The sequence below is a fragment of the Lipophrys pholis genome (assembly GCF_963383615.2).
Source record: "Lipophrys pholis genome assembly, chromosome: 2".
NCBI classification, from domain to species: Eukaryota; Metazoa; Chordata; class Actinopteri; order Blenniiformes; family Blenniidae; genus Lipophrys; species Lipophrys pholis.
The window spans coordinates 34,576,558-34,593,868 of NC_137636.1; the positions used below are offsets into that span (position 1 = coordinate 34,576,558).

Consider the following 17,311-nt stretch of genomic DNA (forward strand, 5'->3'; position numbering starts at 1 on the left):
TCCACATGCCAGCGCGTGTCACTGCTTCAAAATGCACCACAGGCGGTTTAATGAAGTGGTGAAAAGATGCTTCAGAACAGGATTTAGCTGAACACCATGCAGTTATAATCAGTATTAGGACTTTGCAGAGACAGTGCAGACTGCAGCTCTCTGTCGAGTACTAAGGACAAAGGTACGGATCCTGGGTGCCTATAAAATGTGTCATTATTAATCAAGGAAATCGTGTGTAAAATCTCATGTCAATAACCAGTAAGCAACCTGATATAGTCAGAATTAAGTGATTTATTGTGATTTCAGATCCACGGGCAAATGATGAGGGATGGACAGACGTCTATCCATGAAAAAAAATAAAAATCTTGACTTTGATTTTCGACTTTTTCTAAAGTGCATGAATTTTTTTTTTTTTTTTTTTTTTTACCTCCAATTTTTTTTTCTTCAGTGGCCCTAATACTCTTCCGTAGTACTCAGTCTGATTGATGCCGTTAACTCTAACATCCTAAAACTATTTTAAAAAGTGGTTGACAAATTAAATAAATAAATGGCCCGGCGGGCTGCGCTGTGCCTCCTGCCCGGGGGGGTCTGCTCCTCCTCGGGGAGCGGGGGCGTGCCTGCGCCGCTCTGTCACTTCCGTGTTCCGTGCAGGAAGATTGAGCGGACACACCCGGGCAGCCTGCAGCGTTTCACCGGGCCGAGCGAGCAGTAAATGTTCGGATCAGAAAGTTCCAGGGTACTTGTTGGCTGTGAGCTCACGGGGGTCCGGACACATGGCCGACAGCCGAGGATCCCGGGACGGAGAGCCGCAGGACGGGGAGCCGCGGGGCGCTGCGGGGGGAGAAGGTACTTTTACACTAACACGCGATTTATTCTCCAGAACGACCAGTACGGGGAGGATTATTAACCCCACAATAAATCCACACCTTCTAAACTCGATGGTGAGATTCCGGAGTTAGTTTGAATGTTGTGGTTAAAAAGTTTTCACTTCTTTCTGTCCGGAAGTGTTTAAAACAGCAGGAGCCGCTCAGAGGAGCTCCACTCCGGGCACTTTACACTCTTCTATCACCGGTGGAGGCTGTTTTCCCTCAGTCTCCACCAGGTGAGCCGCCCTCAGACATGGAGGGTTTATTGGAGGACAAAGTTCAGCTCCAAACCACAAGAAGGATCCAGCGTCTTGAAGTCAGGCAGCCTGTGAAACATGACAACAGTCTGCAAAAGTTTCTGTGCAAACATCCAGAGCTCCATCAGATTCAATATCCATAATGGCAAACGAAAAATTAGAAATTTACACAGAGGAACAGGATTATATCAACATTATGTTGTTGTGAGGGATGCAAATTAAGTTGAAATGAAATAACAAAAATAACATTTATTTGCGGCACATATCTTCTTTAAATTTTGCTAAACCTAAAAATAGGACAAATGACTTATTTCTAAAGGTCCCTGCAGACTGCTTTAAGAGCAAGAAGAAAAGTGACGTCAGCCAGCTGCTGACCTTTTTGCCAGGAGAGTTCATCCTCGGTGAAGAAGCTGTGGTAACTTGTAGGCCACGCCCCCTCACGGCAAGCACTCATCCGTGAAGCAGTTTTCAGTTTAAAGACACGGCTTATTTCTCTCTTCCAATGTTTCCAGAAATACATTCCTCTGAAAGTTTGTGTCTTGAGCCGCCATGTTGGTCTGGTTTTAACTGCAGGAGCAGAGTGATGTGTTCAGGTGCATCACGTAAAGCCGCCTTCCGACATGCTAACGAGGTGCGGGGCTCAGACAGTGGCGACGTTACATTCTAAACATGATTAAAATATGACTGATGCAGTCATTAGCGAGCTGGAACGTGCATGTGCAGCACACCTCAGTGCTGAGGTTTCAGCAGTGTGGCACCGGCATATTTCGGCCCGGATGGTTGGCACAGCCGAGCTAAATTCCTTCTGGCCGAATAAAATGACGTCATTTCGTTCGCCGAACTTTCTTGTTGTTCTTATGGAGTATAACTTGACCTTTACGCTAACAGGGATGAAACTTTTCAGCTAAAAGGTTATTAATCCAGCCCTCACTAAGTCATTATTAACTCATTACTAACTCATTACGAACTCATCACAAATGACTATATCATGAATATTTGAGTTTCACACTGTAGCTTTGAGCTGCCGGTATTAAAGACAAAGTCTCCGGTCCCACCGCACTTTTTGTGCCGAGGCGGGACGGGTTTTGGCGTGGTCCCACCCAAAAAGTTGTGGATTGTACGGAAAAACCTGCGACCACCTGCAACGATTTTCAGCCACCCCTCCATTGAAATACCTAGCGCTGAGGAACGGGTTTGTGAGGACGAGCAACAATGCAGCTGTCTGTTGATTAGTAGTGACAATCTCTCTCGACTTGCCTGCGATATTTAATCAGCCACAACAACCCTCCCGTTGTTGTTTTTAAAATTTTTATAGCACTGTATTAATCCCCGAGGGGAAATTCATACCGTTTGACCCATCGGTAGCCGCCACGCAGAGCAAGGGGAGCTGAGGGGGCCAGGGGTCTGGTACCCCCAGTGCATGTTTTTGGGAATGTGGGAGGAAACCAGAGGAAACCCACGTACACAGGGAGAACATGCAAACTGGCTGGATTTGAACCCACGACCTTCTTTCTGTGAGGCGAGAGTGCTAACCACTGCGCCACATTGCCATCTTTCAATGAGGTGCAGACGCTCCTGTCAGTAACAGGAGGAGGAGATTCAGCAGAAGCTGGACGCTGCTGTCCCCTCATCCTTCACAACCGTACCGTGGCCCTCCTGCCCTGCCCCGCTCTGGCACGTACTGCGCGGTGGAACCACGGCTAAAACGGCTCCTACAGACATCCTGTCCTCTGGCCAGAGCTACATCATACAGCTTGGCTTAGCATAGAGCTAGCGGGGAGTGAAAAACAGACAAAGAAGATGGAAGAAGACAAGTTAATTCCAAAGAGAAAGCACAGGGATCTATCGTATGGTGGTAGTTTGGATTCAGGAAGAACGATGTTGAACAAGCAAGTGTTGGGCAAACTATCCCACAGCAGCGTTGCTCCACCCTTGGCCAGACATGTTCTCAAACACTGTTTGCACAGTGGAGCTTCGGTGTAGATGGAGACACCGTGCTCTTTTTTTTTTGAAGCCAAAGTACTTCCATATAGCACTTCCAGAACCCCTGTCTCTGTCTCTGTCTCTGTCTCTGTCTCTCTCTCTGTGATGGACTCTTATTTCTCATTACGGAGTTTCCACGGGTCGTTTGAGTCAGTCACGCATGCGCATCCGAAATCTTTTCAAAGTACAAGCTCGGTTTGGAGAAGATTGTTTTGAAAATATGTTGTTTTGACTTTTATTTTGAAGTTGTGTAGGTCGAGTATGAAGCGCTTATTCAGTTGCGGATCTCGGGTCGGAGCGCGGGAGCGCTCGCGCATCCTGTCTCAGAGAAACCAGAGTGCAAGAAAAAACAGAAAAGAAACCGGAGTGCTGTTTTCTGCACTTTCGATTGTAGAGAGACTGACGACTCTCCTCGGTGCAAATTACAACACAGTGACGCTCCGCGGCGAAGTAAAAAAAAAAAAAAGATGCCGGGCCCAGTATAGTATCGTTTTAAAGGCGTCAGTACCGCGATACCAATGCAGTACCGGTATACCGAACAACCCTAGATTGCATGCATCGAAAGTATTGATTTCAGGCAAAATATCGAGATATGTCATGTACAGTGATATGGAATAAGAATATTGAGATATTGATAAGAGGCCATATCGCCCAGCCCTACATTAACTGTCTTATCAGGTCTGGTCTCTGTCTCGTCAGGTCTGGTCTCTGTCTCGACCTACGTTGTTTATTCAAGTGCGAGAAGAAAAGAAAAAAACATTTCATGATGGTACTGTTTGATAGATTTGGTTTTCACTTCGTGATTTCCCTCTTATTGCATCTAAATTCGATATTAACAAATATTATTGTAGTATGAACAACAATGTTTTAATGTAGACATAGAATCATCACACTAGTGTGATTGCATGCTTTAAAAGTGCTGATTTCAGGCAAAATATCGAGATATATACCGTGTATCGTGATTGATAAAAGGCCATATCGCCCAGCCCTACATTAAACTCTCACTAACCCATCACTAATGATGGGTCCGACAACGTTAATGCGTCGGCACATGCGTCGAGTTTAGAGCGAAACCCCGTGTCGGTGCGCCTATCGCTTTAAGACAAAGTCACGTGACTGATACAGACACAGTAGTGCTTGTGACTGAGGCACCGGACTGTGTTTATAAAGGAAGCAGGGAAGAAAAAGGGAGGGTTCAGCCGTGTGGGATTATCCTGGACGTATATCAGCAAATAAGGCATTTGTTTTTGTTCCTTTGTGCTATCCTATTCTTCTGTTTCCTCTTGATCTATCAGAATTAAAATCCATACAAAGTGACTCTTAGCTGAAATTATAAAAAAAGAAAAAGCTCTGAGTCTGGTTTCTGCAAAAGTTTCTTCCTGTTAGAGGGAGTTTTTCCTTTCCACAGTCGCAAATAATTCTGCTTGCTCATGTGGATTCGTTGGATTTTTCCTCTTTTCTCTGTTAAAAAGCACCTAGAAATGACTGCGTTGTATTTGGTGATGTATAAGTAAAGTTGAATTTTCCGCAGGTTAAATCTCACATTTGTTTGACTAAACTGTCCAACAAAAGTAAAAGCACTTATTTAATTTTTGACCATCAAGCTTACAGGAAGCGTTTCATCGTCAAGGACTGAACCCTTCTGCGTTGTTGAGAGTGAGAGGTTCAGGAAACTGCTTTAGGTCCTTGAACTATTATATGCTTTGCCGTCCAAAAAGGTTTATGTCAAAAATGTTTAGACAAGTAGTTGGTGTATTTAATTCATTTAATATTTAATTTAAATATATGGATTTGCTTTTGAATTAACTTGGTTTGATTTTTCAGACTGGCCATAAAAAAGTGTCTTGTGACCAATGCAGCGCCACACATGATTTAATCTGAAGAAAGTTACCAAATTTAGCATTCACTTTGCATTGCACACTCTAGATTTATTACTAAAGAAATCAACTGATCAAAACCCTACCGCTGTTCCATCGCGCAGAACACGGCAGAGCGGGAGGTTATGTTACGGCAAAGCGCACCCAGGACCAACTGTGTCGTGCCCACCACAGAGAGTACGGTAAAGATGTAGGCGGGGTTGTGAACGACTCTGAGACGCGTCCAGCGAAGAACACGGAAGCGGCCGGCCGTCCAAGTTGTTCTCTGTGACTTAGGCTAAACTTTCTCATTGTGAACAGCAGTGTCCAGCTCCTGCTGAAGCTCCTCCTCCTGTTACTGAGAGGAGCGTCTGTATCTCGTTAATAGACCGCAATGTTGTGTCGCGCGTCGACTTTTCAATAAACCTAGTGAACAAATCAATCAGTGAGCACAAAGCAGAGTATGTAAACAACAACGGAGGGTTTACTGCCGATGACATATTGAAGTATTGTGGGCAAGTCGAGAGTGACGATCATCATGACCAATCAGCAGACGGCTGCGTTGCAGCTCCTCCTCACAGAGCCGTTCCTCGGTGCTAGGTACCTCAATGGAGGGGTCGTGGAAAATCGTACCCGGCGGCTACGGGTTCTTTCCGTACCATCCACAACTTTTCCTGGGCTGAGTTGGATTTAATGGTGTGCTGATTGTGACCCCCGTCCGTCTGTTTGACCCCCTGTGTGCTGTGATGGGCCTAACCTCTGAGAATGAGACCCTCTCCAGTGATATTGGAGTGCTATATTATAAATATTAATAGCTATATTTTGGGGGTTATGATGTTTAAGTCAGTCTTTTTCTAAACAGAGCTTTTATTGTCAAACAAGTTGTTGTGGTGTATTATACAAATTCTTGGTCTTGCAGCTATTTAACATAAGACCAGTAATGATGGGAAGGAGAGAGGATCTGCACCAGTTTTTGTTCCGACTATGAAATGAGAAACTGCCCTGTATTAACTGTTAAACGTGTGACTCTTCCAGACGTTGTGGATGATCCCATTCTGGAGCAGGGAGCGGTGGTCCTGAGAGGGTATGTCTTCACCATTTAAAAGGCTCATATTATGTAATAATCATCTCCATACCTGGAATGACGATCCAGAAGTGAAGGAAGTCTGTCCTCTCTCTCCCCGGCTTGTTTCAGTTTTTAGAAAGTGTGTTGCTCCAACCATCCAATCAGAAATCAAACCCTATAGAGTGTCATCAGGGGTTTAGCCAATGCCAATCAAGGTAGGCCCTGCCTTTGACCCTCCCACAATTAGGCAGCTCTGCTCCGACACATGGCACCACCAGAGGAAGTGCTTCTTCCTTTTCCCAAGATGGGCATGTGTGGACGGAGCCAGTCCAGCTCACACAGACACAGCAGATTCTGAATGCAGCTCCTATGATCCAATATTCAAATGGAGGAAAATCAATGAAAAGCTATAAACTTTGAATGCAAGTTTTCTGGCCCTACGAGACCTCGTGGAAGTGTTGAAAAGCTGCATATTATTGAACACAAGACAAAGTTTCCCTGTGATCAACATGCAGGCCAGTGTGAGTTGGATGAGGTGGAGGACAGCAGACAGCATCATGAATCAGTCTGATGTTTATACAGCATTCAACAGATGCAGGATAATCTGCCAAAATAGAAACAAAACAAATAATACGAGTAATATTCCTGATCCACATTCATGGACAGACGACATGTCAGATGCTGAGCGATGAAACACTCCAGCTGGTTGGCTCATTTGGAAGGCTCCATGTGCTCTGTTGGATCACTTCCTCAACCTGGGTGCTTTTGTGCAGCCAGTTATTTTTCCTTCTAGTGTTGGACATCACAGATGAGATGAAGATTTGACAGTCAGCAGATCCTGAGAGAGAAGCTCCATCTCTTTTCATGTCTGTCAACTTTGTCTCAATTAGGAGAAGATTTTAGGTTGAAAAGCAGCTTTGAAACCTTCAATGCGGATCTGGTCTACTTTGAGCAACATTGAGATAACCACATGCCCGTCATATTAGGATGTCATTATTAGACCGACTCATGTAGAAGTGTAATTTTTCTTTATATTGAATGTGTTGTCTTGATACATAGACAAAGTACTTGACATGTTGGTGATCTGATGTGTGTTTACTGAGTGAGTGAGGCTCTGTTGTGGTGGTCTGGCTCCTCCTTCAGAAGGTTCATACTGAGTCCTGTGGGCATTGCAGAGGTGAATGTGCAGCGTGTCTCTGGTATTGCAGGTATGTGATTGAGCGTATCAACACTCAGGACCCCGATCGACACGTGAGCTCTGAGGATCTGGGAGGACGCCCCGGTGAACAGCAGGACCCTCAGATAAAGGAGGTGGTAGAGCAGCTGCTGAGGATCGCAGAGGAGATGAACAGGAACGCTGAGCTCCAGCGGTGAGAACTATTCAGCTTTATTTATAGATCAACACAAAGCACTTTCATGAAGAAAACCAGCTTTTCCACACCAGCCAGAACGGACACTTGCCTGTAGTCTGCAACGTCTGGTTCTGCAACCGCTCTGCAAAGCCTCTATAAGCCCTCTGTAGAGCCTCTACAAGCCCACTGTCGAGCCTCTGTAGTGAAGCAGTTACTGTTATAAAGTGTAGATTCTTAATTTGACCTAAACTTCACAAAATGAACGTGAGCTTTAGTTTGTAAGCGAACTAAACTCAAAAAAGTTTGGAAACATTATTTCAGTCAATCATTTCTCCACTTTAGTAATACTAATTGGTGTAGTATTACATGTCGTTGGAAAGCCTAATGAGTTACTTTACAACGCGGTATAACGGGTAATGATTCTGCTTTACTAGAATGAGCAACACAGCAAAATGTGGGAGTAATGCCTCAAAACAATGTTCCAAAATCCCCTGCAATATTCTGCTGTTGGTGTTCAGTCTTGTTTTGAGCTTCAAGTGCCGGCAGGTGTGTGTCAGTCGCAGGTGTGTGTCAGCCGCAGGTAGGCCTGTGACGGTAACAAATTTTGCTGGACAATAAATTGTCCCAGAAATTATTGCGGTAAACGATAATATTGCCATTTCTATACCATTTTTCCACTAATATATTAATAATGGTATAATAATGCAAGTATACGCTTTTAAAGATAAACTTTTATTTCTTAAGAATATTTAAAATTGGAATTGTATTATGAAATAAAACATTGCAAATATTCAAAATAAATAATCAAAACCTCCCTCTCTCCCTCTCCTCCTCACTGGGCTCTCATGCTGCACTCAGGTGAGCCAGGTTCCCCCCCCCTTCCCACACAAGAGTGATTGACAGGCAGTGTTGGGAAGGTTCAGTTTCTACATGAACTACTTCAAAGTTCAGTTTACAAATTTTAATATGAACTAGTTCAGTTCATAGTTCCAAAAATTAACAAGTTCATAATTCTTTTTTTATCAATATGTTGCTGTGAGCTTTGGAGTTACGTGATGCACCTGAACGCATCACCCACATATCAGCAGCATGAAGCTTCTTAACCTTTAAAAAGCCGGTTCTTCCGCTGCAGGGCTCACAGCATGTAAAAAAAAATGAAAAAAAAGTAGCGGTAACCATACGAAGATGAAGTATTAATCGTGGAGACATAGTCTGACGTAGAGCTGCTGTCTTCTATTTGTTTTTGTCGTGATGCTTCGCATGTTGATGACGTTTGCGGCGGTGTGACTCTGGTGGCTGCTGTTGCCAGATTGGCTGTTTTCCCCCTCCATGTTAAGGCCCGTTTACAGTGAGCCTTACCCGGGTTTTCCACTGGAAGGCTCAGAAATCTGGCAACTGTGAGAGCGCCGCTCACAGTGACGTCTTTGTTAAATGACAAATTATCGAGCTCATTTTTAATTATCGTGCAATTATTTGATTTATTATTGTGACAGGCCTAGTCGTAGGTGTGTGTCAGTCAGTTCAGGCACCTAATTGACAGCACTTGTGTTAGTAGTCCTGCGACTTTGTAGAGTGTGTGTTGCTCCTCGTTGGTCCCTCCAGGATCAGGCAACAAGAAGTTGCTGTTCTGGTTCTCAGAGCTGCATTACCTAGTGTCAGCTAGGTTCCTTGAGAGAGGAGAAAGACAGGCCCAAAAGTGGGCGTCCCAGGAAGACCACACCCCCAGAAGACCAGTTCCTCAGCCTTGTTTCACTGAGGAACCAGAAACTTTTTTCCAGAGGTTTACAGGCACCACAGACAGATTCTGATCAGACAGGAACAGACTGCACAGGGCCTGTCTTCCAGGAAGCCTGCATGTGGAAGTGTTGAAAATCTGGATAATATGACTTTGTTAATGGAGAGAAATAATTGACCAAAATAATGTTTCTAACCTTTTTTTGAGTTTCTGTTTACAACTTGTTGAGATCAGTGTTTTGAGACGGGGTGAGGAATGTGTGTTTGTTCTTGCAGCAGACCAAACCAGAGCTCTGGTGGATGTTGATGCAGCAGATAGACGTGGGTGTCATGTTGAAGCTCTGATACCTGTTGGCTCCAGGTGAGGTCAAATCTCTGCTCTGTTTGTTTCCGTCAGGCTGATCAACCAGGTTCAGGGTGACTGTGCTCAGGACATCTTCATGGAGGTGGCCAGGAGCATCTTTGCAGACGGCATCAATTGGGGTCGTGTGGTGGCTCTCTTCCATCTGGCCTACAAACTCATCTACAAGGTAGGGCACAGGCTCACCTTCAGCTCACCTTCAGCTCACCCTCAGCTCACCTTCAGCTCACCTTCAGCTCACCCTCAGCTCACCCTCAGCTCACCCTCAGCTCACCTTCAGCTCACCCTCAGCTCACCTTCAGCTCACCTTCAGCTCACCCTCAGCTCACCCTCAGCTCACCCTCAGCTCACCTTCAGCTCACCTGGAGCTCCTCGGGAGTGATCCAGGAGGATCTTTTATTAAGAAAAAGATCCAGGCGAACGGGCTGTGTGGGATGGAACTCCACACATAAGACTCCTCTCTTCTGCACACGTCCTTGATGTCATTTTAAAAATATTAGAATTACATTATAATAAATTGTTTATTTAATTAACGGAGCATATATATATGAGTATATCGGGTCAAACCAAACCTCTCCTTTTAGGACATCAACCCTGGTGAATGTGATCTGAATTGATCCATCCATCCTGCTTATCTCGCTCAGTGACGAGGGGCGCTGGACTGGGTCTGGTCTTAGTCCTGGTCATGGTCATGGTCCTGGTCCAGTCCAGGTTCAGTCCTGCAGACTTGTTAAATGTGGGAGTTGAAGGATCAGTCCTGGTCAAAAATAACTCCCAGGTTCCTCACAGTGTTCCTGGAGATCAAAGTAATACTATACAGTGTTAGTATATCGAATTTCTCTTTCAGATATTTTGGGCCAAATATAATAACGTATGTTTTATCGGAGTTCAAAAGCAGAAAGTTCCAGCTCATCCAGGATTTAATGTCTTCCGGACAAGTTGATCAGTATCATCTGGTTTCACTGATCATCAATTTCCACTTTTATGCAGATACACAAATCTATTGAAGTGTTCCCTGATAAGATTCCGACTGGAAGCAGGTGTAATGTGAAGAGTAGAGTTCTAGACAGAACCCTGTGGAACATCTTTAATTTTAGTCTGAGCTGAAGAGTCATTCAAATGAACGGATCAGTGTTATTGAAACTACTTTAGTGCTTTAATCAGTTTTTTCTTAATTGGTAGTAAATCTCTTCACTGTGTTTCTTTTTAAATGGAAACAAAGGTGGTGTCAGCACGTAACATTTCTGCAGTTCAACATAAAGAGCTGAAAGCTGCTTTTCTCTCCAAGGCTCTGACTACCAACCATCTGGAGAACATCCGAACGGTCATCAGCTGGGTCCTCAAGGTCATCAAGGAGCGACTGTACACGTGGCTGGTGGCCCAAGGAGGCTGGGTGAGTCGTTCAATCATGAAGCTCTGTCCCCAGTCCAGTGTCCTGTTTAGGGGGTTCTGACCTCATTTCTGTGGTAACGGGGTTGTGAGCCTCTGAGAACACCATTTCTTTAAAGATCCCCTATTATGCATCATTCACTTTATAGTGGTTCTCCAGCAGTAATCTGTCTCCCCATAGCCTGCATGAGGCCCCAGAAGTGAAGGAAGTCTGTCCTCTCCTTCTCTTGCTTTCTCCACCTTTTAGCTAATGTGTGCTCAAACAGGCCGATCACAGATTCTCCCTTCATGCCCTCATGTGGGGGAATAACCCTCCCTCTGGCGGTGATGCTCACTATCACCCTCCGGCAGGGAGAAAAAAACTTACAAAAATGACTGAATGAATTCAGTATAATAAGAAAACCCGTAACATTTGGCCCTGCAGTTAGCAGGAGCTAGTGTTAGCTGCTTGCTTGTAACTTTAACCAAACAAACGACCAAACTAGGTAACACATCCAGACACACAATATTTCTTACTAATCATTCTAAAACATCCTGCTGCAGCTCCAGTCTGAACTTCTTCGGGAGCTTCTCCTTCTGGGTCAGATTCTGGTTAAAAAAACAGCATTTCTAGGAATCCGTCGTAAATATCAGCACATATTACCAGAAAGCACTCCAGGGTTGCCAGATCTGAATCCGTGTTTCAGCCCAAACACAACATAAAATTCACACACCTCAATAAAAACAGCCCGACTCTCAGCCTCTGTAGAAACTCTTACAACTGCACTAGATAGATAAAGAAAAGAAGGAACACACACACAACAAGCCCAATTGTCCAGAAACCTGTCTGTGGGATTAATATGGCTCCAGCAGGATGTGAATTTGAATTCTTAAAATCTGAATCTGAACGGTCTAATTTAAAATTGAATCTGTTGGTTTGAATGTGAATCACAATAAAGTCCAAACTGTATTTCAGTCAGCTGGAACATCCGGCTCCTCCTTCATTCTCACTCTTCAGTTTCACCTCTCTCCAGTCACATTCATTTTTTGCGATTCATTGTTTTGTGCCACTCATCCAGGACCTGGCGCCAGGCAAAACTAGCCGAGCACAGAGGGAAGAAACTGTTTTGACGACAGCAATCCGCTTTACGCTCTTTCCCTGGCGTAAACATCTCCGATACTAATTATTAGTGGAAATACGACGTGTCCAGTGGTGAACTGGCCAGCCGGCATACCGGGACAAACCCCAGTGGGTCGACGCCGAAAAACTAAAGATTGAGTGATCAAAAATGATTTCTGCGCTCAGTTTCTCTCCGTGCTCGTGCACAGATTCTTCCTCTTGCGCGCAGGCAGCGACTCAAGACAGCAGCTCAAGGCAGCAGCTCAACCCGTCTCTCTCGCTCTCTCAATCCCTCCACATCTGCGATCAAGTTCTGCTGTGCGCTCACTCAAATTGTGCCAAAGCCCAAATATGACAGTCGTCAACCAATCAGAACTCGGGGCGGGCGTTGAACTCTGATTGGTGGCGTCCGATCCCAGAAGTGCATCATAATAATAGTCTCTGTCTCTCTGTCTCTCTGTCTCTCTGTCTCTCTGTCTCTCTGTCTCTCTCTCTCTCTGTCTCTCTGTCGCTCTCTCTCTCTGTCTCTCTGTCTCTCTGTCTCTCTGTCTCTCTGTCTCTCTGTCTCTCTGTCTCTCTGTCTCTCTGTCTCTCTGTCTCTCTGTCTCTCTGTCTCTCTGTCTAATCTGTTTGATAGGAGCGATGAAGTGTCAGCGACTTTAATCAGTCATAACTGCCTGACTACTGAACTGATTTTCACCTGGTTTTCTTTCCTGCAAACATCATACATGTAGGTGTGATAATGGACACATGATGGCCGTATTTTAATCTCAATAGTGGGCTATACAATAATAGAATGCTCTAATGCATAATATATGATAGGAAAAACACAATACACACACATTTGATGGAGAGGCAGGAGATTGTGCACTACTCAGCTGTTTTAATAAGTTGAAAAATACTATGAATACGTTATAAACCCATATGTAAGATACAACACAATCGACAAGTTATTGATCAGAACAAAATCTAGATTTTTTTTAAATCATTCATTTTATCCATATGGCAGTTTACCTGTGTACAATCACATGCTTAAAACCAATATCCATATATCTCGTATATACACACAGATTTGCCACACACAGATAACATAGAAATAAGTATTTCACCCTGCCCTGTGATTGACGATTGAATATTTATATTGCTGAATGCTAATCGTCTTATGAAGATACACCTTGGAGGCGAAAGGGAAGCTGAAGATGACTGGCAGTGAATCCTTCCTCCTCAAAGGGAAAGGAGATTTGAGAGAGTCTTAACAAAAACAAAAACTTTAACAAAACTCCCATTTTGATGCATAAACGCTGACAATTATGGAAGCGAATGTGGCTCAAAAATCAATTTGAAATCTATTATCAGAAATACTTTTTCATTTTAAGATTAAACTTAATTTTTATTTATTAATCAAAAAATGAATAATCAATCATTCATATTGCTTTTTCATTTTCTTATACAAGGCTGCTTGTATAGCTTGAGTGATACAAACCATACAAACTGTTTACAGTTTACAGACGGTAAACAAAGTCTATGACAGCAGCTGCTACGAGTTCACTGGTGGACATAAATACAGTACAATAGGTTTCTTTACAAAATGTAAACAATAGTAATGTTCCATCTCACCTGTGAAAAGTAATCCCGCGAGCCCTGCTTTCAACAATCGGTCGATTTGTAGAGAAATACTCCGGGCGGTGCTTCTTCTTTGTCGGTTATACGAGGCACTTCTGGGACCCGAAGCCACCAATCAGAGTTCAACGCCCGCCCCGAGTTCTCCGATTGGTTGACGACTGTGTCTGTCATCATTGGGCTTTTGCACAATCTGTCTGCGCACTGCAGAAGTTGAGCGCAGACGTGGAGGGATTGAGAGAGCGAGAGAGACGGGCTGAGCTGCTGTCGCAAGAGGAAGAATCTGTGCACGAGCACGGAGAGAAACTGAGCGCAGAAATCCTTTTTGATCACTCAATCTTAAGTTTTTCTTTGCGCAATTTTCAACAACAATTTAGCACAAATATAACCCCATACTGGACCTGCTGGGCCCAGTTATTGACCAGTAGAACTTGTGTTGACACAATTACTAACACAGAGCAAAGTTCCAGTTTTTAAGCATTTGATCCAATTGTTGTTTTACAAGAAAACTTGGCTGATTTTAGTGTTTACGCACCGGAGAGACCAGTGTTATTGATCAACTGGTTTCCCCGTTAACTGGTGAGCAAGTTTCTTCAGCGTCGTTGCGGCCAGTAAGAGCAGATGTTGAAACCGCGACAGAAATACATAGAAGTCCTGGTGCTGGGGGCTGGGAGTGATGGCGTCGGCCCACCGGGATTTGTTCCAGTATACCTTCCATCCATCCATCCATCCATCCATCCATCCATCCATCCATCCATCCATCCATCCATCCATCCATCCATCCACTCCCACTTATCCGATTCCGGGTCGCGGGGTGGCAGTCTTAGCACCGTCACCCAGATCACATTGCACCGATTAAGAACCTTCCTGCAGGTGGTGAGCCCACGAGAAGGTGGCGCCCGGCGTGGGACATGAACCCGCTACCTGTCTGTCCATGGAGTCGGCATGGACAGACAGAATCAGCCTGTTCACTGGAGGGACTTTTAGGCCCCGCCCACACAACTTTGCCGCTTTGTGTCGCCATCGTTTCTGTCCGATCAGCCACACGGCGCAGCGTTTAAGGAGCCTGTTTTTGAAAACGGCTTTCAGAGTGGGGGGATTTGAAAAACGCCGCCTCGGCTTTGATGTGTGGACAGACAAGATGCGAGATCTCCGTGACGTCACTTAACAACAATATGGCGGACTACCTCCTCCAGATGGCGCTGCAGAAGCTTCTGATGCTTGTCGCTTTAATATGGTCACATGTTGATTTCTTGAAAAGGAGGATTTTTTTTCTTGCTCCATGTCTTCTCTGTTTTTGGTGTATTTCTGTGGCAGAGCTACAATGCCACCTAAAGGCCTGGCATATGTATTACATCATTGGGAGTCGTGTTCGTAGTGATGTGTGGATGGAAACACCGGGGAGTAAAAGAAGGTTTTGGCTGGTATAGACAGAGACTCCGACTGACTGACAGTCAGGACCAAAGCTGGATTTGGTGTAGTAAATGGTAAGAAATGTTCAAACTCCTGACTTAAATAACTGTATAATATGGGACCTTTACACAGCATCCAGAGTTTTCTACATGTCCTCACCAGAACAGGAAAAACTTCAAGTTTAAGTCAGGAGTTTGAGCATTTCTTACCATTTACTACATCATCATCTGCATACTGTATGCGGAGAACATTCCTTCATTCAAATACTGAGTGGACTTTTACCTTGAAGAAGGAAGGAGAGAAGAAGCTGTTTCCCATCCTGCTGTTCAATTACAAAAACACCCACTAGTGGTAAACTGCAGCAGTGAATGTCTCTCTTTTCGGTTTGTATGTAGAAATTTAATTAAAACATCCTGCTCAAGCGTGGCCTCTGAAAGGAAGACAAAAAGTAAACTGCAGCATTTGGTTCCCATGTGAAGATTGATTGATTTGCTTTATGACCTCTCTGTGACCCCCAGCTCCTAACCGTCCTCTCTTGGTCTCCTCAGGAGGGAGTGATCCAAAGCTTTTCCCGGTGGAGGACGGTGACGGTGCTGGCCTCAGTCGTCTTGCTTGCTTCCTTTGTTTACTACAGGAAGACTCGTTGAGATCGTCACAGGCCGGCTGGCAGGGGTCAACCTCGGCTGCTCGACTCATGTGGGCTGTTGGTAAAGACAAAACATTGAATACACTCACTCCTTTCACTCCACTTCTTCAAGAAGAGACTCGTAGTACTGTATCAGGAGGGGAATCAGCCTCCGTCTTCTCAGGTCTCCATGAACACGACGAGTGCCAGCACCCCCTCCCCTCCCCCGGTCCTCATCCAGCAGCTCCAGCCCCCAGCTTCTCTTCTTTTGTCTGATTCAAAACGTCCACACTGTGACATCTCTGTCCCCTAAACTCTCCACCGTGGTTCAGGAGCCACACAGAAAAATCCAAACTAACCCAGAATAACAAGATTCCATTTGTTTTACGGCACACATTATAAAACCGTCCACATTCAATCAAATATCTTTTTATGGCGTGAACAAATACAAAACAATTTTGTATTTGTAAGTTGCCCCGAGCTGCTGTCTTCTCTCTTTGTAGCTGATACTTTTCATTTGGAGCTGAAAGCTGTGACGTCCTCGGTGCCAATCTCGGTTTTCAGGACACAAGATTTACGAACTCGCCTTCATTTAGGCTTCGATGCTAATGCTACAAGGTTAACTTTTAAATGGATGATATCAAGGTTGTTTTGTGATGGTTAAACTTTGTGAAGTGACACATGTTCAGAAATTAGGATTCATGTACCCTGAGGAAGTGTGGTGGAAACAAACCAAGTGTTTCCACCACAGTCTGGTTCAGGGTGTCTTCCTCCATGTGGACCCGTCGCCATGACGACTGCTTGCTTTAACCAGGAAACTCCGTATGTATGAACCAGCATAGTGGCCAGCAGCTTCCCGTCTGGCGTTGAAGCAGGCTTGAGCTTCAGAAACTCTGCGCCGTCACTCCCTCTGATGAGTCGTTTCCCAGCTGCTGGAGAGCTCCTCAGTATTTATGTCTCCAAATGAAAGAGCGCATTAAAGGGGAATTCACACTATGTAAATATATATTCTATATTTGATTGGACTTGGTTTCTGTGAATAAAATACATTACAATACAATATTTGACCCACATTGTGTCACTCATTGATCAGCAAGCGCCTCAGATGGTATTTGGCTCCCAAGTGGCTCGACAGCCCCTCTGTAGTGTCTACAGGAGAATATCATGAAAATGTTCAATATTTTTTGTCGCTCATTTCAGAAAGTCAAACCCATAATGATATAGGCTCATGACACAGAGTGAAATATTTCAAGCTTTTATTTCTTGAAATGTTGATGATTATGGCTTACAGATAATGAAAACCCAAAATTCAGCGTCTCAGAAAATTTGAATATTTTGGAAAAGCAATAAGTCAAAATTAAACAAAGAAACAACATGACCTGCAGCGTGAAAAAGCGCAAAGTCAACCAGGAAAACTGTCGGTTCATCTCTGACTGGACTGAACAGTTTAGTTTTAGATTACCGGCCCATGCTTGATAAGTACGCAGACCGGAGCTGTCAGCAACGTGGTTCATCTAAAGTGGAACTTGCTACCAGCTTTAATACCATCTACCCTCCAAAATCCCAAAGCTGCAAAACAGAAAACAACGCACATTTAAGAACTATATTCAGAAGCATTAGGTCACATTAAGAATGTCAGGAATGTGGCAGGAATGATGGGGAAAATGATATTCGTAACTCGTTGGGCCGATGTGTAAAG

The 17,311-nt window shown here is 44.4% G+C and overlaps 1 protein-coding gene across 1 annotated transcript; it reads left to right on the forward strand.

The window, feature by feature from the left end:
* The first annotated feature begins 635 nt into the window (after positions 1-635).
* LOC308128277 (apoptosis regulator BAX) lies at positions 636-16,684 on the forward strand. The gene is made up of 6 exons (XM_080493425.1): positions 636-837; positions 5,989-6,037; positions 7,228-7,389; positions 9,503-9,635; positions 10,755-10,859; positions 15,536-16,684. The coding sequence occupies exons 1-6, from the start codon at positions 765-767 to the stop codon at positions 15,632-15,634; spliced, it is 621 nt and encodes a 206-aa protein (XP_080349551.1). The 5' UTR covers positions 636-764; the 3' UTR covers positions 15,635-16,684.
* Positions 16,685-17,311: the final 627 nt, after the last annotated feature.